The sequence below is a fragment of the Hyperoodon ampullatus genome (assembly GCF_949752795.1).
Source record: "Hyperoodon ampullatus genome assembly, chromosome: 6".
Lineage (NCBI taxonomy): Eukaryota > Metazoa > Chordata > Mammalia > Artiodactyla > Ziphiidae > Hyperoodon > Hyperoodon ampullatus.
In genome coordinates, this window is record NC_136919.1 from 31,354,627 (window position 1) to 31,379,518 (window position 24,892).

The 24,892-nt window shown below is 38.7% G+C and overlaps 1 protein-coding gene across 1 annotated transcript in view; it reads left to right on the plus strand.

Moving 5' to 3' along the window:
* The window catches only part of TMEM38B (transmembrane protein 38B), a gene marked incomplete at both ends in the record, with an annotated part of 71,834 nt that overhangs the window by 36,329 nt on the left and 10,613 nt on the right, over positions 1-24,892 (plus strand). Inside the window, 3 exon segments of the mRNA XM_079706690.1 lie at positions 3,714-3,898; positions 4,721-4,808; positions 10,488-10,605. Of these exon segments, the coding sequence (XP_079562816.1) occupies positions 3,714-3,898; positions 4,721-4,808; positions 10,488-10,605 (391 nt within the window).

Below are 24,892 nucleotides of genomic sequence, written 5' to 3' on the forward strand. Positions count from 1 at the left end.
GAAATTCTCGGGCAGCTACCATATCTGCACTTGCTGCCTCGCCACTTACTTTTACGTTGTGAAGGTTGGCTCTGCCTTAAACTGATGAAACCAGCCATGGCTGGCATTAAAAGGTGTGCCCTCTGATTCTTTGCCATGTTTCTTCTTCAAGTCTTCATAAAGGCTTTTAGCTTTCTCTTGAATCAGCATTAAGCTGAGCAGGACTCGACGCTGATGCTGGTCCTGCATCCACACACTGAGAAGTTTCTCCATCTCCTCCATCACTTTTCCACGCTTCTTCAATATTATTGTTGCCGTCATCGGCATAGCAGACTTCGTGATACATGATCTTGTCCTTGTTCTTTAGAATCGTGCCGATGGTTGAACGATTCGTTTTATAAGAACGAGCGACATCTGCCATCTTTTCGCCTCACTCCACTCAATTATTTTACTTTTGTTTCCGTCCTTATCGCTTGGCTCTTCTTAGCAGTACCAGCCACATCACTGCTGCTTTTAATGCTTGCTCCCGGCTATCCTGGGCTTGAAATAAAGATACTGTACTACTGTACTCTATACAGTACTGTGCAGTAAAGTACACAGAACACAGCCACTTGTAGAGGACGTATGTGTGTGACAGTGTATGCCAGACACGTGAACTAACATGTGATTGGACATGGGAACGCACGTTCACATCTTTGAAAGTTCGCAACTTGAAGGTTCAGATGTAGGGGACTTACTGTATCTGATTGACGCAATAAAGACTTATTTATTAGAAATAGCAATAATTACAAATTTTAGACCATATGCCATAATGTCACATAGTTGAATATAAAAAGTCCAAGATTGGGACTTCCCTGGCGGTCCAGTGGTTAAGACTCTGTGCTTCCACTGCAGGGGGCACGGGTTTTATCCCTAGTTGGAGAAATAAGATCCCGCATGCCCCGTGACACAGCCAAAAGAAAAAAAAAGTCCAGGATTGCTCTTGTAATAGTGTAGCCTTTTAACTCATGTTGAAGATAGTCTTGGTGTAGAGAATGAAAATGAGGTTGTTTGTATTATTTTTGTTTTGTTGTTTTTTTGTTTGAGTATTTTGAGTATTCATTACTGCTAAAGTGAAACCAAATCTCCCTGTCTTAATCTAATCTAGAGTGGATACCAAAACTTTTTTTTTTTAATTTAAAAATACATTTAAAAATTGCTTAGGTGTAACTTTTGTTTTTCCCTGGCACCTAGCCAACCTCCTGGAACTTTGTTCTATATTTAAAGAGAGATTTGTATAGAGGCTTTCAAAATGTTATATGAACATTAAAGATTTTATATAATACCAGTCATTTTTGAAAAGCTTTTTACTACTTTTAGATAATTTATTCCTTTGTCTCAAACTCTTTAATCATCAAATGATTCTTTTTTTTTTTTTTTTTTTTTTTTTGCGGTAGGCGGGCCTCTCACTGTTGTGGCCTCTCCCCTTGCGGAGCACAGGCTCCGGAGCACAGGCTCAGCGGCCATGGCTCACGGGCCCAGCCGCTCCGCGGCATGTGGGATCTTCCCAGACCGGGGCACGAACCCGTGTCCCCTGCATCGGCAGGCGGACTCTCAACCACTGCGCCACCAGGGAAGCCCTCAAATGATTCTTTGATTTGATATATTTTGTGTGTTGCCTCCTGCTAATTTTTTAACTGTTAATAAATGATTTAACTCAGGCCTACTGTTTTTTTGTTAATAAATTTATTTATTTATTTATTTAGTTTTGGCTGCGTTGGGTCTTCATTGCTGTGCACGGGCTTTCTCTAGTTGTGGCGAGCAGTGGCTACTCTTCATTGTGGTGCGTGGGCTTCTCATTGTGGTGGCTTCTCTTGTTGCAGAGCACAGCCTCTAGGCCCGCAGGCTTCAGTAGTTGCGGCATGTGGGCTCCGTAGTTGTGGCTCACGGGCTCTAGAGTGCAGGCTCAGTAGTTGTGGCACATGGGCTTAGTTTCTCCGTGGCATGTGGGATCTTCCCGGACCAGGGCTCGAACCCGTGTCCCCTGCATTGGCAGGCGGATTCTTAACCACTGTGCCACCAGGGAAGTCCAGGGCTACTTTTTATTATGCTGAGTTTCAGGGGGTAACAAGATGAATGATTCCTGCCATCTAAGGACTGTTATAATTTGAGTATTATAGCCTTTATATATTATAAAGAAAAATGTCTAAAGAGCTATGTTGAAGTATAGGAACCAGTTGTTTTAGTTGTACAGAACCATCAGAATTTAGTCTGAACTGGGAATATTAAATAAAAAAAACTCTCAAAGTCAATGTATATGGTAGTATTTAAATGACATCTTGAAGAGTAGGAAGGAATTGGTAAGTGGAGTTGAAGAAGAGAGGGTGCTTCAGGCTGAACAAACCATTTCATCTTATATTGGGTCTCTGAAGCAGTGTTTTGGCAAACAGGATTTCATATTCCGTGAATACTTTTAGGAATTCGGACTTTATGAGCCATGATTACAATAAGATTAACAACTTCTTTTAGAAGAGATAGAGTACTTCTTTCTTGCAGTGTATTCTGTATCAAGATAAATGTTCTGCTTTAAGCACAAAATTGTCTGCCAGAGAGTATTTTAGGAATGGGGGGAAAAAGTGCTGTGTTTTCCAATCAACACTACTGTTAAATTGTTGAACTGGTGTTTAGAACAAATGAGGCTTCAAAAAATAATTCACCTGGGCTTCCCTGGTGGCGCAGTGGTTGAGAGTCCGCCTGCCGATGCAGGGGACGAGGGTTCGTGCCCCAGTCCGGGAGGATCCCACATGCCGCGGAGCGGCTGGGCCCGTGAGCCATGGCCGCTGGGCCTGCATGTCCGGAGCCTGTGCTCCGCAACGGGAGAGGCCACAACAGTGAGAGGCCCGCGTACCGCAAAAAAAAAAAAAAAATAATAATAATAATGATAATAATTCACCTGAGGAGGAGTGAATTATTCTTAAACTAACATCACAATTTAATTGGTTAAAACTTAAACTTACTCAACTAAATTGAAGAACAAGCTTCATATTCTTTTAGCCGTATGAAAATAAGTTTTTCCTTAACACGAGTGAATCTGTCTCCTTGAGAACAATGACCTTTCTCTGTATAGGTTGCAGTTTATGCACAAAGGGGTACAGGTGAAGATGTAAGTGGGGTTGAAATGGTGTCCCTTGCTCAGCTACTAAGGTCCCTTTTCTAATTCCTTTTCCAAAGACAAAGGCACTCTACCTAGAGAAGCCCCAAACCAGAAGTGATTATACACTTGCTTAATTTTGTTGGTGGATTCAGCACTTAGCTTGTAGACTAGTGTAGTCACAAATTAGGAACTCAGTGAATACTTTTTGCATTTATAGAGTACTCAGAAGTACAAAATTTATTTTCCCTTTGATTATGACTTTTTGGCAGATTATTTTATGTGCTTCACGTGATTTTTAAAAGTTGACTTTGGGACTTCCCTGGTGGTCTAGTGGTTAAGATTCTGTGCTTCCACTGTAGGGGGCACGGGTTTGATCCCTGGTCAGAGAGCTAAGATCCCACATGCTGCACGGAGTAGCCAAAAAAAAAAAATTTTTTTTTGACTCCACCCAGTCTGTGGTCTTCTTGCAGCCAAATTCCATGTTTATATGGATAATTCCATTTGTTGTGTTTTATCAAATTGTTATTGCTGATATTCTGGATTTTTATTTTTGTTCTTTGGATTCTACTCATGTATTAAAATATTTAAATTTTAATTTCAGGTATGTTATATTTTTTTGCCCCCGTGACCTTGTTTCCCGGGGATATTCATTCCTACCTGTTCAACTCCTCGCTGAGGGAATGAAGGAAGTGACCAGAACTTGGAAAATAGTAGATGGAATCACCCATGCTAAAAGCCATTACGAAAATGGCTGGATGGTCATGATAGCTATTGGATGGGCCCAAGGTAATATTAACAATATGTGTTCATAAATATTCTGTTATTGGTGTACTACAACTACTGAACAATTCTCTAATTAAATTAATGGGGACCACATACTTTAATAACAGTCTTTTTTGGAAGATGGAAGCCTTGTTTCTGTTGGCTGGTAAAGTTAATTCAGAACTGGCACTATTCACTAGTACTAGTCATCAGCCATTCTTTTGAGCCTGATTGTCTTAAAAATAGAATATTTATTATTGGTTTGATTAGCAGCCATAGCCAGAGGGATTTGTAGTTAATTAAGGTGTAGCCACCACCATAAATAAAACAAGTTTACATAAGAAATTATGTGGCACGTGTAATTAAAAAAACTTTGCTCTGTTTTTTTTTTTCCCTCGCTTTTTTCATCCTGTATAACCTGAAATAGTAAATGTGATTGATTATGGGTTCATGTTCACTCTTCACTACCTACCTTTATTGTTATGTTGGAACTGAATAAATTTCTCAGTCTATTGTTATAGTGTACTGCACCTAAAACTAAAATCAGAAAAGGAAATGATAAAGCAGAGGAATTTATTTTTTCAGGTCAGAAACAAACCTCTAGCCACATCTCTGTCCGAGGCCCCAATTTTAACCTTAATTGTAGTACAATAGACAGTTGCCATGAAAAAATTATAATTGTCTCTGTATCATAAATGTACAAGGCAACTTTTTTCTCCCTCCCAAGAATCATATTTTGGAAATCCTCTTGGAATTTTAAGTCAAAAGATGGAATTATGGCTTTATTTCATATATTTTCTCAAGAAAATTTGGTTAAGTATTCTTGTTTTATCTTGTTCTTTTTAGGTGCAGGTGGTAGCATTATCACGAAGTTTGCGCAGTTGGTAAAAGGCTGTTGGAAACCAGAAGCTGATGAATGGCCGAAGATGTCCTAGTGAGTTGATATAGACTGTACTGAGACTTGGCCTTTTATCCTTAGATCTTACCAATTTATTTTAAAAAACATTTTGGGATCTCTAAGTGTGGATGAAACAGACAAACATAAATAAAAGGATAATGGGAAGAAAACCAGGAAACCTAAGTTTTTCAAGAAGTCTGCTCTCTTAAATGTAGCTTTTAAAATAAATATTGATTCCTTTTTCTGTGGGTTCCTCCTCTTAGAAAATAAAACCAAACAAAAACTCTTGGATTATTGTAGAACTGTGGGAAGAGTGTGTATTTATGGAGCAAGAACTACATAGGAACAGAATTCTCTGGAATCAATTGCAGGCTCTTGGCATTTTCATTAATTTTCACCCAGATTTCAAATCATTCATAGTTTCTGGTAGTAAAATGTCAAGCTTATGGTAACAGTCAATACGTTATCATAAAGCCCTGTTAGTTGCTTTAAAAGTGAGAGTTGAATTTAACTATTAGGTTGGCCAAAAAGTGCCTTCAGTTTTTAAGTAAAAAAAAAAAGACACTTTTTTCATTTTTACCAAGAACTTTATTGAACAATGTATTCACCCTTTTGTTACACTACCTTCTGCCATTTTTCAGGCAACTTCATAATTCCATCTTCCCAAAACTTTTTATGTTTTTGAGCAAAGAACTGTTCCAGGTGCCTTTGACAGTCTTACAGGGAATTGAATTTTTTTTCCATTAAAAGAATTTTGTAAAGATCGAAGTAAATGGAAATTCGAAGGTGCAATGTCTGGTGAATACGGCAGATGAATCAGAACTTCCCAGCCAAGCTGTAACAGTTTTTGCCTGGTCATCAAAGAAACATGTGGTCTTGCGTTATCCTGATGGAAGATTATGCATTTTCTGTTGATTAATTCTGGACACTTCATCGAGTGCTGCTTTCAGTTGGTCTAATTGGGAGCAGTACTTCTTGGAATTAATCTTTTGGTTTTCTGGAAGGAGCTCATAATAGAGGACTCCCTTCCAATCCCACCATATACACAGAATCAGTCTCTTTGGATGAAGACTGGCCTGTGGTGTGGTTGGTGGTGGTTTATTTCACTTGCCCCATGACCTCTTCCGTTCCACATTATTGTACAGTATCCACTCTTCATCGCCCGTCACAATTTAAAAATGGAACATTTTCATTACGTTTAGTAGAGAATTGCATGCGGAAATACGGTCAAAAAGGTTGTTTTCACTTAACTTATGTGGAACCCAAACACCAAAGCAATTAACATAACCAAGCTGGTGCAAATGATTTTCAGCACTTGATTTGGATATTTTGAGTATGTCAGCTATCTCCGGCATGGTATAATGTTGATTGTTCTCAGTTAATATTTCGATTTGGTCTCTATCAACTTCAACTGGTCTGCCCAACCGTGGAGCATCATCCAGTGAGAAATCTCCAGCGTGAAACTTCACGGTCCACTTTTGACATGTTCAGTCAGTCACAGCACCTTCTCCATATACTGCACAAATCTTTTTTTGTGTTTCAGTTGCGTTTTACCTTTCTTGAAATAATAAAGCATAATATGCCAAAAACGTTGCTTTTTTTCTTCCACCTTCAGTGTTAAAATGGCTACACAAAAATTCACTAATTTTGATGTCTTTTTTTAACTGCACGCTGATGTGACAGCTGTCACATACAATCTAACAAAATTGTTTCGAATGAAGTTAAAGACAATTAAGTGCTACTAGAGCCATCTGCGGAAGAAACTCAACAAACCTTTTGGCCAACCCATTACATATAAAAATAAGAAAAAGATTAGAGGAAATAACCCATTCTATGCTTGTACGATGCAGACTACCTTTTGCACCCATTTAAGAGAATCTAATCGTTAGGTGTTCTCTAAAGACACTGACCCAATCTTAAATAAGTCACAAATATATCCCTGATGCACCTGAAAATGAAATAGAGAAATACAGTTACTATTCCCGCAATTCAATAAGGAAAGCCTTAGGATTTAGTGGCCATAATAAGCAAGGCGAGGAAGTCTTCATGTGAGAATAAACTCATTAGAATGGATTAAAAATGAAGGTTGAGAAGCAGTATGAATGATGAAGTTTATGTTTGAGTGAACCAGTAGATTTCAGGATGTTTACCTTGGAATGTACCCCTTAAAGCTTGAATGAGGTAGTTTAGAAATAGAACAAAGGAGCTTTGATTGATAATAAGTTATAAATAAAGCATTAGTGTTATTCACTGGAAATTTTTCTCATTTCGAGTATGTGCTTTGAAACGTCTTCCATGAAACATTTCTTGGGACTGTAAAACTGAAATCAAATTGTGATTCTCCTGTGTTCACAACCTTGCAGTGACTCCCCAGATGGCCTGTGAGACCCTCCAAGGTCTGTGTCTCTCCCACACCTAATTTCCTCTGACTTCAGCTCTTACTGTTCTCTCCCTTGCTCACTGCACTCTGTCCTTGAGCAAGCCAGGTGTTGTCTGGTTTAAAACTAACTTCTCTCTCTGCCTAGAATCTTCTTCCTCAGGTAGCCAACTCCCTTATCTACTTTGCTCAAAGGATTTTCTCAAAGCTTACCTTCTCAATGAGGACTACCCTGCTTAAAATTGCAACACTTCCCTCTATTTCTCCCACAGCATTTATCATATTTTATAATTCATTATAAAATTCACTTATTCATTATGTTTATTTTTCTCTCCCTTTGGCTTTCCTCCGTGCTTCAAAGAATACAAGAGGTGAAGTATAGGGATTTTGTCTTTTTTGATTGCTCTTATATCCTAAACACCTATCACATATTAGACAGCAAATATTATGTGAATGAATGAATGATTAACAATTTGTCAGGTGAGATCATTGGGATCCATTATGATATTTTGTGTATGCATATATATATATATGTTTTTATATATTTATTACCAAATACTTTTGTATAGTGGAAAAAGCCTGTATGGTCTTAGAGAATACATATATTGTAATAAACAGAATGTTGGTAAAAATATGAATGTTAGAGGTGCTGGTGAGGTCTTAGAGGAATTGAAGAACATGATACTGGAAACTGGAAGAAAGGTGATTTAGTTATATGGCTGCAGTTGTGTGGAAAGCATAATCTGTAAGGATCGAACTTGGATATTTAGTTGAGTTTCAGAAGCAAAGTGTTGGTGGTCTGAGCTGGTTTCCTCTTGCTTCTTACAGTGACGTGTGAGAGGAAAGAGTTGAATTGAGGGAATAACTGCTAAACAAAGAAACCAAGACTTGATGATTTGGGAAATTCTCAGCCTATCCAGATTGCAAAAGATGATAAAGTTAGGAGAGTCATTCTTAGGAAACGCCTGCTGTGGAGAGAAAGTTAAGGGTGTGGCTGGACAACTTTTGCTAGTGTTAAAAGAGATTAGGCGTGTGATTCATGGATCCATTCAGCTATCATAGCAGAAGCCTGGAATAGAGATGAGATTATCCGGGAAAGATCTGTGAAGGACCATCTTGACTGATGGCGTGGATCCCCTGTGTCATGCATAGGAAACCCAAAAGATTTTTGAAAGTGTTGTATCGGCAGAAACACTGCCAGGTTGGACTGAAAGGGACAGAGACAAGATGAAATAAAAGAAGTCAGACTCCCAAAATTCTACAGGTAGAAACAGACTGATAAAATTTTTAGCCGTTGATATGTGCTACCGTTCAGGGAAAAGGAAGAATGGCTTTAAGGTGGGAGCTGCGGGCCTAGAAACCTGAGGCCAGACCCATAGGCTGGAGTCACAGGTGCAAAAGCCAGAGCCATGAATGCAGAGATTAGAGCTGTAAACTCAGAGGATGGAGCCTCAGGCCACAGAAGATTATTCCTGGGTCTTGAAACCTAATGGGATTTGCCCTGCTGGATTTTGAAATTGCATAAGACTGTGATCACTTTCTTCCTTCCATTTTCTCCCTTTTGGCATGGGAGTGCTTATAGCTGTTACCTATGCTTATTCCACCATTGTATTTTGGAAGCAGATAGCTTATTTACTACGTTCACAGGAAACTAATATAATAAGTATAAGAATTTTCTAAATGCATTCTGATCTTCGTAACCAATCTCATTGACTTTTTGCTAAATCCCAGCCCTGCTCCAATCCCCTGCTTCAATTTATTGTTTACAAAATCCTTGCTCCTCAGATTCATTGCTTCTGAATTTATGCTGTACGAGAACACAATCCAAAGTAGAATATGTGTATGCTAAGATGCCCGTGATGAGGCACTGTTGTTCAGAAACCAAGCTATTAGAAACAGAGTAGCAAAAGGTCATTAAGACAATGTCTTAATGGAATTAACTACTTATTTTTTATCTCATCCTTTTAAAAGTCAGTTTGGTGTACATTTTATGATACAGTTGTACATGTACATAATTTATAAATTAATTGATATATATTAAGGAGTGTCTTAAAACACTTTTACCACTAGAGATGCACAGTCAAAAAGTTTGCGGACCACTGTTCTAAAACAGGAATGCTGCCCAGTTATTGATAGGCAAGATCCAAACCCCTGTTACCCAAACCTAACTGTTTTGAACTCAATCCTTAGCTTGTACTGATTAAACAAGCTACTTATTTTTCATAGAATGGTTTATAGGGGCTTTTAAAATTGTCATATTTTATACTATGGCATTCTAAGAGTTTATTATTTATCTTTTTCTAGTTTTAAGCATAAAGAGCTAGAAAATGATCTGTTACTGAGCTATACTTTATGTGGCAAATATATGACATGAAAGTAGTGCTTGTTATATGTTAATAGATAAACATCTTATTATAGACTTTAAATTTTAATGTATTGGCTAATGCTAGTATTTTGTGCTGGAGTTAGCTAAGTGATGTGCTGGAGCTGGCTCACACTGTTTTATGAGAGCCATTCCACCCAGCAGCCTGAAGTGGGCTGTGGGAGTACAGTTGGGCCTCTGTATCCATGGTTTCTGCATCTGTGGATTAACCAACTGTGGATCAAAACTATTAGAAAAAAAGTTCCAGAAAGTTCCAGAAAGCAAACCTTGAATTTGCCATGTACTGGTAACTGTTTACATAGTACTTATACTGTAATTACAACTATGTACATAGCATTTACATTATATTAGGTATTGTAAATAATCTAGAGATGATTTAAAGTATGTGGGAGGATGTGCATAGGTTATACGTAAATACTACATCATTTTATATCACGGACTTGGGCATCAGTGGATTTCGGTAAGTGTGGGGGCTCCTGGAACAAATTCCCTGCGAATACCATGGGGCGACTGTATTTACACTGTGGAAATGAGGAAATGCTGCAAATCAGGGCTTTCTTTTCCATCCCCCATCCCACCCAAGCTTGGTTAGCACTATAAGGTTTTTCAGGGCTAACATACTTTTCCCAAATCATGCTGTGGAACGTGGGACTTTCAAATCCTTTGTGAAAAAGTGTTATGTAGTCAATTCAGAAATATTACCTATAGAAATGTACTCTCTTTATCAGAAAGTCACAGTATGTATGAACATTCTAAACTTTGATACCTTATGCTGTGAAGAAAGGTATTTAACTTTATGTAACTCAGCATTTCCAAAACTTTATATTTACAGAACTCGTTTTTGTGTTACATCTATTAATAACTCATTAAATTAATATTTTGAGAATACTGTTTGAGAAATATAGAGATAAGTAATATTTAATACTTATTGAGTTAAAATGTTTTTTATTTTCAGCTCTGCCAAGGTAACCCTGCTGGGGTCAGTTATCTTCACATTGCAGCAAACCAAGGATCTGGCAATACCAAGGCATGATCTTATGTTCCTCTATACTATGTTTCTTGTGGTCACAAAGGTAAGAGTTCAAAGTAGCAATAAAGCAGTATTACAAATTCTGTGTAACCAAAATTCTGCATAAGGCAAGTAACGGAAAAATTTATTTTTTATTATAGTCTAAAAATATCAATTTTGGGGAGTGATTCAGCACATCCATGACTTACTGAAACATAGCTCTTCCATGATTCCTCATTTGATTTATGCTGAGGCTATCAGGAAGGATCTGCAGATAACCTTGTAGTATTTACATTGGAGACCAGAGAGTAGTGGAAATAGCCAAGGCTGATCAGAGACTGCAAAGTGTTGTGTCATTTGTAAAATGAGGTTCTTGGAGTAGATGTTCTCTGAGGTTCCTTTAAACTTTAAAATTTTTATATTTTTATATTAGGACATATTTGTGGTCAATCTCTTTAATTACTGTTGTCTGGTTGGATGCTTTATCCCTTCTTGAAGTTAGGAAATAGTATAAGACGGTATAAGATCATAGGTTTCAGAGACAGGCAGTCTTAAATTCAAATCCTAGCTTCGCTGTCTAATCCCTGAACAGGCAAGTTACTTAATGTCTCTGAATCCTGATTTCCTCGTCTTCATTGTACTGATTGTTGATATGGTTCGAGATGACGTATATACCATTCTATGACTGTGTCGGAGACATCTTTTTTATTTATTTATTTATTTTTATTTATTTATTTTTTGCTGTGTTGGGTCTTCGTTGCAGCACATGGGCTTTCTCTAGTTGCGGCAAGCGGGGGCTGCTCTTCGTTGTGGTGCGTGGGCTTCTCATTGGGGTGGCTTCTCTTGTTGTGGAGCGCAGGCTTCAGTAGTTGTGGCTCGCGGGCTGTAGAGCACAGGCTCAGTAGTTGTGGCGCACAGGCTTAGTTGCTCTTCAGCATGTGGGATCTTCCTGGACCAGGGCTCGAACCCGTGTCCCCTGCATTGGCAGGCGGACTCTTAACCACTGCGCCACCAGGGAAGCCCTCTGACACATCTTATGAATTTTATTTCAGCTGTATGATGAGACTAATTCTGATTCTTCTTCTTCTTAAAATTTTTATATATTCACTATTCACGAGTAGACAATTGATTTTAAAATATTATTATTTAAGCCTAGAGAAATTTTATAGATGTCTGTATCTCAGCCTAGATATTTTTGGCTAAAAACTTACCTATGAGATGCTTAGAAGGAAAACAATATATATTATATAAGTTAATATCTTAGAAAGAACCAAATCACTGTAGGGATCATTTATTTTTATTCCAGTAGTCTCTGCAGTGGAGGTGATCTGTGGTTGTTGTACTTCAGATATCTGAGGCAAAATTTCTTCATATGTGCCTTCTTCTAACAGTCATCAACTTTTGAGCTGCACTTTTTTGTAACATTTTTACTGAGATATATTTTACATACCATAGAGTTCATCCATTGAACGTGTACAATTCAGTGGTCTTTAGTATATTCACAGAGATGTGCAGCTGTTACCACAATTGATATTAGAACATTTTCATCACCCGAAAATAAACCTCATACCTGTTAGCAGTCACTTCACATTTTCCCTCAATCCCCTCAACTGTAGACGACCACTGATCTACTTTCTGTCTATAAATTTGCCTATTCTGACATTTCATGTAAGTGGAATCATGCAATATGTGGCCTGTGACTGGTTTCTTTCACTTGCATGATGTTTTTGATGTTCATCCATGTTGTAGTATGTATCAGTACGTTATTCCTTTTAATTGCCAAATAATATTCCATTGTATGGGTATACCACATTTTATTTCTCTTTCAGTTGATGGACTTTGGGCTGTTTTACCTTTTGGCTAATATGAATAATGAGCTATGAACATTCAGGTACACGTTTTTGTGTGGACATATATTACATTCCTCTTGGGTGTATCATGTAGGAATGGAATTATTAAATCATATAGTAATTCAACGTTTAATCTTTTGAGGAACTAACGGACTGTTTTCCAAAGTGGCTTCATCATTTTACATTCCCACCAGCAATGTATGTGAGAGTTCTCATTTCACCACATCCTTAACCGATGCTTATCTTTTTTATAGCCATCCTAGAGGGTGTGAAGAAGCAGTTCATTGTGATTTTGATTTATATTTCCCTGATGACTAGTGATGTCGAGCATTTTTTATGTGTTTCTTGGCCATTTGTATGTTTACTTTGGAAAAATATTTATTCATATCATTTGCCCTTTTTTAATCATGACTTTTGTCTTTTTAATGTTGAGTTGTAAGATTTCTTTATGTATTCTGGATACTGGACCCTTATTAGATTTCTAGTTTGTAAATGTTTTCTCCTATTCTGTGAGTTGTCTTTTCACTTTCTTCATAGTGTCCTTGGAAGCACAAAATTTTAAAATTTTGATAAAGTCCAATTTGCATATTTTCTCTTTTGTTGTGTATGTTTCTGGTGTCATATCTAAGGACCCATTGCCAAATCTAAGGTCAAAAAGATTTACCTCTATGTTTTCTTCTAAGAGATTTATAGTTTTAGCTCTTATATTTAGCTCTGTGATCTGTTTTGAGTTAATTTTTGTGTATGGGATATCTAGTTGTTCAAGCACCATTTATTGAAAAGACTGTTCTTTCCCTCATTGAATTGTATTGGCACCCTTGTAGAAAATCAGTTTACTGTAAATGTAAGAGTTTATTTCTGGACTCTCACTTTTGTGTGTATGTGTGTGTGTGTGTGTGTGTGTGTGTTTGTGTGTGTGTGTGTGTGGTACGTGGGCCTCTCACTGTTGTGGCCTCTCCCATTGCGGAGCACAGGCTCCGGACGCGCAGGCTCAGCAGCCATGGCTCACGGGCCCAGCCGCTCCGCGGCATGTGGGATCCTCCTGGACCGGGGCATGAACCCGTGTCCCCTGCATCGGCAGGTGGACTCTCAACCACTGCGCCACCAGGGAAGCCCCTGGACTCTCACTTTTATTCCATTCATCTCTATGCCTATTTTTATGCTTGTACCATGCTATCTTAATTATTTCAGCTTTGCAGTAAGTTTTGAAATTGGGAACTGTGAGTCTTCCAGGTTTGTTCTTCTTTCTCAGGATTGTTTTGACCACTGTAGGTTACTTGAATTTCCGTATGAATTTTAGAATTAACTTGACAATTTCTGCAAAGAAGGCCAGCTTATGTTTTCATAGGGATTACATTGAATCTGCAAATCAGTTTGGGAAGTACTGTCATCTTAATAATGTTAAGTCTTATAATCCATCAACATAGATTTTAAAAATTTATTTAGGTCTTCTTTAATTGTTTTCAATTATGTTTTCAGTATATAAGCCTTACACTTCTGTTGTTAACTTTATTCCTAAGTATTTTGTTCTTTTTGATGCTGTAGTAAATGAGATTTTTTTTTTTTTTTTAGAGTGTTATTGCAATCCTATTTAATGTCTGGCTTAGGAGAAGAGAGTGGATTCTTTTTATTTATTTGTTTGTTTATTTATTTAGGGCTGTGTTGGGTCTTCATTTCCGTGCGCGGGCTTTCTCTAGTTGTGGCAAGTGGGGGCCACTCTTCATCGCAGTGCGCGGACCTCTCACTATTGCGGCCCCTCCCATTGCGGAACACAGGCTCCAGACGCGCAGGCCCAGTAGCCGTGGCTCACGGGCTTAGTTGCTCCGCAGCATGTGGGATCCTCCCAGACCAGGGCCCGAACCCATGTCCCCTGCGTTAGCAGGCAGACTCTCAACCACTGTGCCACCAGGGAAGCCCGAGATTGTTTTTTAACTGTTTTATTTTCAGATTGTACCTTGAAAATGTGTAGAAATGAAATTGATTTTTTATATGATTTTGTGTATTGTAACCTAGCTGAACTTATTTATTAGCTCTAATAGTTTTTTTTTTAAATGGATTCCTTAGGGTTTTCTACAAGATCATGTCATTTGCACATAGAAATAATTTTCCTTCTTCCTTTTCAATCTCCATGTCTTTTATCTCATTTTCTTGCCCAGTTACCCTGTCTAGAACTTCCAGTACAGTGTTGAATAGAAACAGAGAGAATGAACATCCTTATCTTCTTTTTGATCCTAGGGAGAAAGCATTCAGTCTTTCACTAACAAGTATGATATTAGCTGAGGATGTTTTATAGATGCCCTTTATCAGATTGAGTAAGTTAGTTCTCTTCTCCTCCTCGTTCGTTGAGTGTTTTTATCATGAAGTAGTGTTGGGAGCTATATAATTTTTGAGAGTTTCTAACTTTAATCTTTAAAGAAAATGAATGTGTATTGTGGGTTTAGTTAGATTAACTGGTACTGGTATCTGTTAAATTTTTTGAATTGCAAGGATCAGTTTTTGTTGAAGGCCTAATTTGTGGAATAAAAATGATAGCTTTTCTTACAATTACTGCCAGACATATAGTTGTTTATTATAGCACCTAAACTTAAATACCATTATCACAAAGTGATACTAAAAAGATATTTTAAAGTAGAATAACATACAGTATTGAACTTTTCTCATAGTATTCCTTAAATCTTCCTTATTAGAATATTATTCCCCTAACATTTTAGAATAATATTCTAATAATATTCTAATAATTTAGAATAATATTCTCCAACATTTTACTAAATATTCACCAACTTCTAAACAGAATATTCATTTTTAGCTCATCCTTTTGCCCAGATTCCCTTTAGATGTATACTGATTTTTAAATAGCTTGTGATTTGTTTGAGTAGCTACTATAGTTTTTCATTTCTTAGGTATAAAATAATGAATTGACAGAATATACAGAGAAAAATTTGGCACTAATTATTTTTCTTTACCTTGCTTTTCTTGTATTATTTATATAGTTAGGAAATTTGCATTGTGCGTTTGTTTTGGATAATAATCCAGTGTTTTGACATATACAGAGATGCTAATAAATATGATTTCTCTTTTCAAAGAGAATATCTCCCACAAGTAAGACAAGGGCACAGGTATCTATAATACAAGTATAAAAATAGTAACAGAAAGTAAGTGCCACCAGTATTGCTCGACCTCTAGTATCTCGGTTGTCATCTCACCCACTAGAAGCTGCTCTGTGGTAAAACTCAGGTATTCTCACTCTTGAAATGTGCAGCCTAGCTATGGACTTGTGGCACCATCCCATGTAGACATTGAAGTCTCCTCCCCACCCCGTGCCTGCCTATCTTCCTCCTGACACCCTGCCTGAGGATTCCAGTTAGTTTAGCTGCACCTAACGTCAGTTTCTCCCATCGGAGATGATTTGAGAAAAGTTTCAGAAGCATGGAATATCTTTTGGCTCCTCAGTGTAAGAAGTTATTGTGAAATAAATAAAGCAAAGGGAGACTTGAGTGGTCAAGAATGATTAAAACCGAAAAGAGGCTGTTGGATTTTGAAATTGAGGTATTTGGAGACCTTGGTAAAAGTAGTTTCAAATGGACTGTTAGAGAATGGAAAAAAGTTTTTGATAGACTGAGGTGAAAAAGAGGAAGTAAAGATGAGGAGTATAAACTACTTTAAAGGGATTTAGAGTCTAAACAAAAACAGCTTGGGAGGGGAATTTGGCAATATCTGATAAAGTTGAAGATTTATGTATCTTGGACTTCCCTGGTGGCTCAGTGGTTAAGAATCCACCTGCCAGTGCAGGGGACACGGGTTCGAGCCCTGGTCCAGGAAGATTCCACATGCCGTGGAGCAACTAAGCCCATGCTCCACAGCTACTGAGCCTGCGCTCTAGAGCCCGTGAGCCACAACTACTGCGCCCGCGTGCCACAACTACTGAAGCCCATGTGCCTAGAGCCCGTGCTCCACAACAAGAGAAGCCACCACAGTGAAAAGCCCGTGCACCGCAACGAAAGAGTAGCCCCTGCTCTCCGTAACTAGAGAAAGCTTGTGCACAGCAACGAAGACCCAGCTCAGCCAAAAATAAATAAATAAATTTATATATAAAAAAGATTTATGTATCTTGTGAACTAGTGATTCCGTTTCTAGGTATAACCTACATCAGTCTCCCAAGGTGTAATAGAGAACCCAGCTTCATCAGGATCTCTTAAAAAATGTTTTAGCATTTAATATTCATTTACTAAAAACTTAGGAATGAGCTCCTTTCAAATTAACCAAAAAATCAACTTTACTGAAGTATAATTTGCATATAATAAAATATAGTCATTCTAGAGTTTCAGTAAATTTGTGTACCTATGTAACCACCACCACAACCAAGATATGGAATATTTCCATTACTTGAAGAAGTTCCTTGTGCTCTAATCAGGTAAATCCCAACCACCACCCATGTCCCCAGGGTGGACCACCCATTTCCATGTAAGTGGGATCATATAGTATATATTTTTTCTGTCTGGCTTCTTTTGCTCAGTATGTTTTTGAGATTTATCCATGTTGTTGCATATTCCTTTTTATTGCTAAGTAACATTATATACCACAATTTGTTTATGTAATTACCTGTTGATGGATTTTGGATTATTTCCAGCTTTTGATTATTTGAATATGGTTATTATGCATAAAGCTGCTATAAACGTGTTTACTTTGTGTACACATATATTTTCATTTCTCTTGGATAAATAGGAGTGGAATTGTTGGGTCACATGGAAAGCTTATGTTGCATGATACAAGCTTAATATACAGAAATCTGTTGCTTTTCTGTACTCTAATAATAAACTATCAGAAAGAGAAAGTAAGAAATCAGTCCCATTTAAAATCTCATCAAAAAGAATAAAATACCTAAGAATAACTTAACCAAGCAGGTGAAAGACTCTTATAACAATGATGAAGAAATTTGAAAATGATACAAAGAAGTGGGTCTGTTTCAAATATAAGTTCATTTGTATCATTTTTTTTTAGATTCCACATATGAGCGATGTCATGTGATATTTGTCTTTCTCTTGTTTCACTTAATATATTAATCTCTGGGTCCATCCATGTTGCTTCAAATGGCATTATTTCATTCTTTTTTATGGCTGAATAATATTATATTGTGTGTGTGTGTGTGTGTGTGTGTGTATACACACACACATACTACATCTTCTTTATTCATTCATCTGTTGATGGACATTTAGGTTGCTTCCATGTCTTGGCTACTGTAAATAGTGCTGCAGTGAGCATTGGAGTGCATGTATCTTTTCAAATTATGGTTTTCTCTGGATATATGCCCTGGAGTGGGATTGCAGGATCATATATAGTAGCTTTATTTTTAGCTGTTTTTTTCTTAACATTTTTATTAGAGTATAATTGCTTTACAATGGTGTGCTAGTTTCTGCTTTATAACAAAGTGAATCAGTTATACATGTACATATGTCCGCATATCTCTTCCCTCTTGCATTGCCCTCCCTCTCACCCTCCCTATCCCACGCCTTTAGGTGGTCACAAAACACCGAGCTGATCACCGTGCTATGTGGCTGCTTCCCACTAGCTCTCTGTTTTACGTTTGGTAGTGTATCTATGTCCATGCCACTCTGTCACTTTGTCCCAGTTTACCCTTCCCCCACCCCGTATCCTTAAGTCCATTCTCTAGTAGGTCTGCATCTTTATTTCCATCTTGCCCCTAGGTCCTTCTGACCATTTTCTTTTTCTTTTCTTTTTTTGATTCCATATATATGGGTTAGCATACGGTATTTGTTTTTCTCTTTCTGACTTACTTCACCCTGTATGACAGGCTCTAGGTCCATCCACCTCACTACAAATAACTCAGTTTCGTTCCTTTTTATGGCTGAGTAACATTCCATTGTATATGTATGTGCCACATCTTCTTTATCCATTCATCTGTTGATGGACACTTAGGTTGCTTCCATGTCCTGGCTATTGTAAATAGAGCTGCAGTGAATATTTTGGTACATAACTCTTTTTGAATTATGGTTTTCTCAAGGTATATGCTCAGTAGTGGGATTGCTGGGTCGTATGGTAGTTCTATGTTTAGTTATTTAAGGAACCTCCATACTGTTCTCCAGAGTGGCTATATCAATTGACTATCCCACCAACAGTGCAAGAGGGTTCCTTTTTCTCCACACCCTCTCCATCATTTATTGTTTGTAGATTTTTTGATGATGGCCATTCTGACCGGAGTGAGATGATATCTCATTGTAGTTTTGATTTGCATTTCTCTAATGATTAATGATATTGAGCATTCTTTCATGTGTTTGTTGGCAATATGTATATCTTCTTTGGAGAAATGTCTGTTTGGGTCTTCTGCCCATTTTTGGATTGAGTTGTTTGTTTTTTTGTTATTGAGCTGCATAATTTGCTTGTATGTTTTGGAGATTAATCCTTTGTCAGTTGCTTCATTTGCAAATATTTTCTCCCATTCTTAGCGTTGTCTTTTCATCTTGTTCATGGTTTCCTTTGCTGTACACAAGCTTTTAAGTTTCATTAGGTCCCATTTGTTTATTTTTGTTTTTATTTCCATTTCTCTAGGAGGTGGGTCCAAAGGATCTTGCTGTGATTCATGTCGTAAAGTATTCTGCCTATGTTTTCCTCTAAGAGTTTGTTGGTGTCTGGCCTTACATTTAGGTCTTTCATCCATTTTCAGTTTATTTTTGTGTATGGTGTTAGGGAGTGTTCTAATTTCATTCTTCTACACGGAGCTGTCCAGTTTTCCCAGCACCACTTATTGAAGAGGCTGTCTTTTCTCCACAGTATATTCTTGCCTCCTTTATGAAAGATAAGGTGACCATATGTGCGTGGGTTTAGCTCTGGGCTTTCTATCCTGTTCCATTGATCTATATATCTGTTTTTGAGTCAGAACCATACTGTCTTGATTACTGTAGCTTTGTAGTATAGTCTGAAGTCAGGGAGCCTGATTCCTCCAGCTCCATTTTCTTTCTCAAGATCGCTTTGGCTATTTGGGGTCTTTTGTGTTTCCATACAGATTGTGAAATTTTTTGTTCTAGTTCTGTGAAAAATGCCACTGGTAGTTTGACAGGGATTGCATTGAATCTGTAGATTGCTTTGGGTAGTAGAGTCATTTTTACAATGTTGATTCTTCCAATCCAAGAACATGGTATATATCTCCCCCAGCTATTTGTATCATCTTTAATTTCTTTCATCAGTGTCTTATAATTTTCTGCATACAGGTGTTTTGTCTCCTTAGGTAGGTTTTTTTTTTTTTTTTTTTTTTTCTGTGGTACGTGGGCCTCTCACTGTTGTGGCCTCTCCCATTGCGGAGCACAGGCTCCGGACGCGCAGGCTCAGTGGCCATGGCTCACGGGCCCAGCTGCTCCACAGCATGTGGGATCTTCCCAGACCGGGGCACGAACCCGTTTCCCCTGCACCGGCAGGCGGACTCTCAACCATTGCACCACCAGGGAAGCCCACCTTAGGTAGGTTTATTCCTAGATGTTTTATTCTTTTTGTTGCAGTGGTAAATGGGAGTGTTTTCTTAATTTCACTCTCAGATTTTTCATTATTCGTGTATAGGAATGCAAGAGATTTCTGTGCATTAATTTTGTATCCTGCTACTTTACCAAATTCATTGATTAGCTCTAGTAGTTTTCTGGTAGCATTTTTAGGATTCTCTATGTATAGTATCATGTCATCTGCAAACAGTGACAGCTTTACTTCTTCTTTTCCAATTTGGATTCCTTTTATTTCTTTTTCTTCTCTGATTGCTGTGGCTAAGACTTGCAAAACTATGTTGAATAATGGTGGTGAGAATGGGCAACCTTGTCTTGTTCCTGATCTTAGTGGAAATGGTTTTAGTTTTTCACCATGGAGGACGATATTGGCTGTGGGTTTGGCATATATGACCTTATTATGTTGAGGAAAGTTCCCTATATGCCTACTTTCTGGAGGGTTTTTATCATAAATGGGTGTTGAATTTTGTCGGAAGCTTTCTCTGCATCTATTGAGATGATCATATGGTTTTCCTCCTTCAATTTGTTAATATGGTGTCACATTGATTGATTTGCATATATTGAAGAATCCTTGCATTCCTGGGATAAACCCCACTTGATCATAATGTATGATCCTTTTAATGTGCTGTTGGATTCTGTTTGCTAGTATTTTGTTGAGGATTTTTGCATTTATGTTCATCCGTGATATTGCTCTGTAGTTTTCTTTCTTTCTGACATCTTTGTCTGGTTTTGGTTTCAGAGTGATGGTGGCCTCATAGAATGAGTTGGGGAGTGTTCCTCCCTCTGCTATATTTTGGAAGAGTTTGAGAAGGATAGGTGTTAGCTCTTCTCTAAATGTTTGATAGAATTTGCCTGTGAAGCCACATGGTTGTGGGCTTTTGTTTATTGGAAGATTTTTAATCACAGTTTCAATTTCAGTGCTTGTGATTGGTCTGTTCATATTTTGTATTTCTACCTGGTTCAGTCTCAGAAGGTTGTGCTTTTCTAAGAGTTTGTCCATTTCTTCCAGGTTGTCCATTTTATTGGCATATAGTTGCTTGTAGTAATCTCTCATGATCCTTTGTATTTCTGCAGTGTCAGTTGTTTCGTCTCCTTTTTCATTTCTAATTCTATTGATTTCTCTTCTCCCTTTTTTTTCTTCATAAGTCTGGCTAATGGTTTAACAATTTTGTCTATCTTCTCAAAGAACCAGCTTTTCGTTTTATTGATCTTTGCTATCGTTTCCTTCATTTGTTCTCCATTTATTTCTGATCTGATCTTTATGATTTCTTTCCTTCTGCTAACTTTGGGGTTTTTTTGTTCTTCTTTCTCTACTTGCTTTAGGTGTAAGGTTAGGTTGTTTATTTGAGATGTTTCTTGTTTCTTAAAGTGGGCTTGTATAGCTATAAACTTCCCTCTTAGAACTGCTTTTGCTACATCCCATAGGTTTTGGGTTGTTGTGTTTTCATTCTCATTTGTTTCTAGGTATTTTTTTATTTCCTCTTTAATTTCTTCAGTGATCTCTTGGTTATTAAGAAGTGTGTTGTTTAGCCTCCATGTGTTTGTATTTCTTACAGATTTTTTCTCGTAATTGATATCTAATCTCATAGCGTTGTGGTTGGGAAAGATACTTGATACGATTTCAATTTTCTTAAATTTACCAAGGCTTGATTTGTGACCCAAGATATGATCTATCCTGGAGAATGTTCCATGAGCACTTGAGAAGAATGTGTATTCTGTTGTTTTTGGATGGAAAGTCCTATAAATATCAATTAAGTCCATCTTGTTTAATGTATCATTTAAAGCTTGTGTTTCCTTATTTATTTTCATTTTGGATGATCTGTCCATTGGTGAAAGTGGGGTGTTAAAGTCCCCTACTATGATTGTGTTACTGTCAATTTCCCCTTTTATGGCTGTTAGTATTTGCCTTATGTATTGAGGTGCTCCCATGTTGTGTGCATAAGTATTTACAATTGTTATATCTTCTTGGATTGATCCCTTGATCACTATATAGTGTCCTTCTTTGTCTCTTGTAATAGTCTTTGTTTTAACGTCTATTTTGTCTGATATGAGAATTGCTATTCTAGCTTTCTTTTGATTTCCATTTGCATGGAATATCTTTCTCCATCCCCTCACTTTCAGACTGTATGTGTCCCTAGGTCTGAAGTGGGTCTCTTGTAGACAGCATATATATGGGTCTTATTTTTGTATCCATTCAGCCAGTCTGTGTCTTTTGGTTGGAGCATTCAATCCATTTATGTTTAAGGTAATTATTGATATGTATGTTCCTATTCCCATTTTCTGAATTGTTTTGGGTTTGTTATTGTAGGTCTTTTCCTTCTCTTGTGTTTCCTGCCTAGAGAAGTTCCTTTAGCATTTGTTGTAAAGCTGGTTTGGTGGTGCTGAAGTCTCTTAGCTTTTGCTTGTCTGTAAAGCTTTCAATTTTTCCGTCAAATCTGAATGAGATCCTTGCTGGGTAGAGTAATCTTGGGTGTAGGTTCTTCCCCTTCATCACTTTAAATATGTCCTGCCACTCCCTTCTGGCTTGCAGAGTTTCTGCTGAAAGATCAGCTGTTAGCCTTATGGGGATTCCCTTATGTGTTACTTGTTGTTTTTCCCTTGCTCCTTTTAATGTTTGTTCTTTGTATTTAATTTTTGATAGTTTGATTGGTATGTGTCTTGGCGTGTTTCTCCTTGGATTTATCCTGTATGGGACTCTGTGCTTCCTGGACTTGATTAACTATTTCCTTTACCATATTAGGCAAGTTTTCAACTATAATCTCTTCAGATATTTTCTCAGTCCCTTTGTTTTTCTCTTCTCCTTCTGGGACCCCTATAATTCGAATGTTGGTGCGTTTAATGTTGTCCCAGAGGTCTCTGAGACTGTTCTTTTCATTCTTTTTTCTTTATTCTGCTCTGTAGTAGTTGTTTCCACTATTTCATCTTCCAGGTCACTTATCCGTTCTTCTGCCTCAGTTATTCTGCTATTGATCCCTTCTATAGAATTTTAATTTCATTTATTGTGTTGTTCATCTCTGTTTGTTTGCTCTTTAGTTCTTTTAGCTCCTTGTTAAATGTTTCTTTTATTTTCTCCATTCTATTTCCAAGATTTTGGATCATCTTTGCTATCATTATTCTGAATTCTTTTTCAGGTAGACTGCCTATTTCCTCTTCATTTGTTAGGTCTGGTGGGTTTTTTCCTTGCTCCTTCATCTGCTGTGTGTTTCTCTGTCTTCTCAGTTTGCTTAACTTACTGTGTTTGGGGTCTCCTTTTCACAGGCTGCAGGTTCGTAGTTTCCATTGTTTTTTGGTGTCTGTCCCCAGTGGCTAAGGTTGTTTCAGTGGGTTGTGTAGGCTTCCTGGTGGAGGGGACTAGTGCCTATCTTTTGGTGGATGAGGCTGGCTCTTGTCTTTCTCTTGGGCAGGTCCACGTCTGGTGGTGTGTTTTGGGGTGTCTGTGACCTCATTATGATTTTAGGCAGCCTCTGTGCTAATGGATGGGGTTGTGTTCCTGTCTTGCCAGTTGTTTGGCCTAGGGTTTCCTGCACTGTAGCTTGCTGGTCGTTGAGTGAAGCTGGGTGTTGGTGTTGAGATGGACATCTCTGGGTGATTTTCGCCGTTTGATATTACGTGGAGCTGGGAGGTCTGTTGTGGACCAGTGTCATGAAGTTGGCTCTCTCACCTCAGTGGCACAGCCCTGACGCCTGGCTGGAGCAGCAAGAACCTGTCCTCCACATGGCTCAGAATAAAAGGGAGAAAAGAAAGAAAGAAAGAAAGAGAGAGAGAGAGGGAGGGCGGGAGGGAGGAAGGGAGGAAGGAAGGAGATAAAATAAAATAAAATGATTACAATAAAAAAATAATTATTAGGAATAGAAATTTTTTTAAGAAAACAAAAAACGGACAGACAGAACCCTAGGACAAATGGTTAAAGCAAAGCTCTACAGACAAAATCACACATAAAAGCATACACATACACACTCACAAAAAGAGAAAAAGGGAAAAAAATACATATATCGTTGCTCCCAAAGTCCACCTGCTCAATTTGGGATGATTCGTTGTCTATTCAGGTATTCCACAGATGCAGGATACATCAAGTTGATTGTGGAGGTTTAATCCACTGCTCCTGAGGCTGCTGGGAGAGATTTCCCTTTCTCTTCTTTGTTCGCACAGCTCCTGGGGTTCAGCTTTGGATTTGAACCCGCCTCTGCGTGTAGGTTGCCTGAGGGCATCTGTTCTTCGCTCAGACAGGACGGGGTTAAAGGAACAGCTGATTCGGGGACTCTGGCTCACTCAGCCGGTGGTGGGGGGAGGCGGCGGTAACAGTGCAGAACGCGGGGCAAGCCTGTGGCGGCAGAGGCCAGCAGGTGCTCCATGCGTTCTCCTGGGAAAGCTGTCCCTGGATCACGGGACCCTGGCCGTGGTGGGCTGCACAGGCTCCCGGAGGGGGTTGGTGGTATGGATAGTGACCTGTGCTTGCACACAGGCTTCTTGATGGCTTCAGCAGCAGCCTTAGCGTCTCATGCCCGTCTCTGGGGTCCGTGCTTATAGCTGTGGCTCACGCCCGTCTCTGGAGCTCCTTTAAGCGGCGCTCTTAATCCCCCTCCTCATGCACCAGGAAACAAGAGAGGCAAGAAAAAGTCCCTTGTCTCTTCGGCAGCTCCAGACTTTCTCCCGTACTCCCTCCCGGCTAGCTGTGGCGCACTAGCCCCCTTCAGGCTGTGTTTACGTGGGCAACCCCAGTCCTCTCCCTGGGATCCGACCTCCGAAGCCTGAGCCTCAGCTCCCAGCCCCCACCCGTCCTGGCGGGTGAGCAGACAAGCCTCTCGGGCTGGTGAGTGCTGGTTGGCACTGATCCTCTGTGCGGGAATCTCTCCACTTTGCCCTCCGCACCCCTGTTGCTGCGCTCTCCTCCATGGCTCTGAAGTTACCCCCTCCTCCACCACTGGCAGTCTCCGCCCACGAACGGGCTTCCTAGTGTGTGGAAACCTTTACTTCTTCACAGCTCCCTCACACTGGTGCA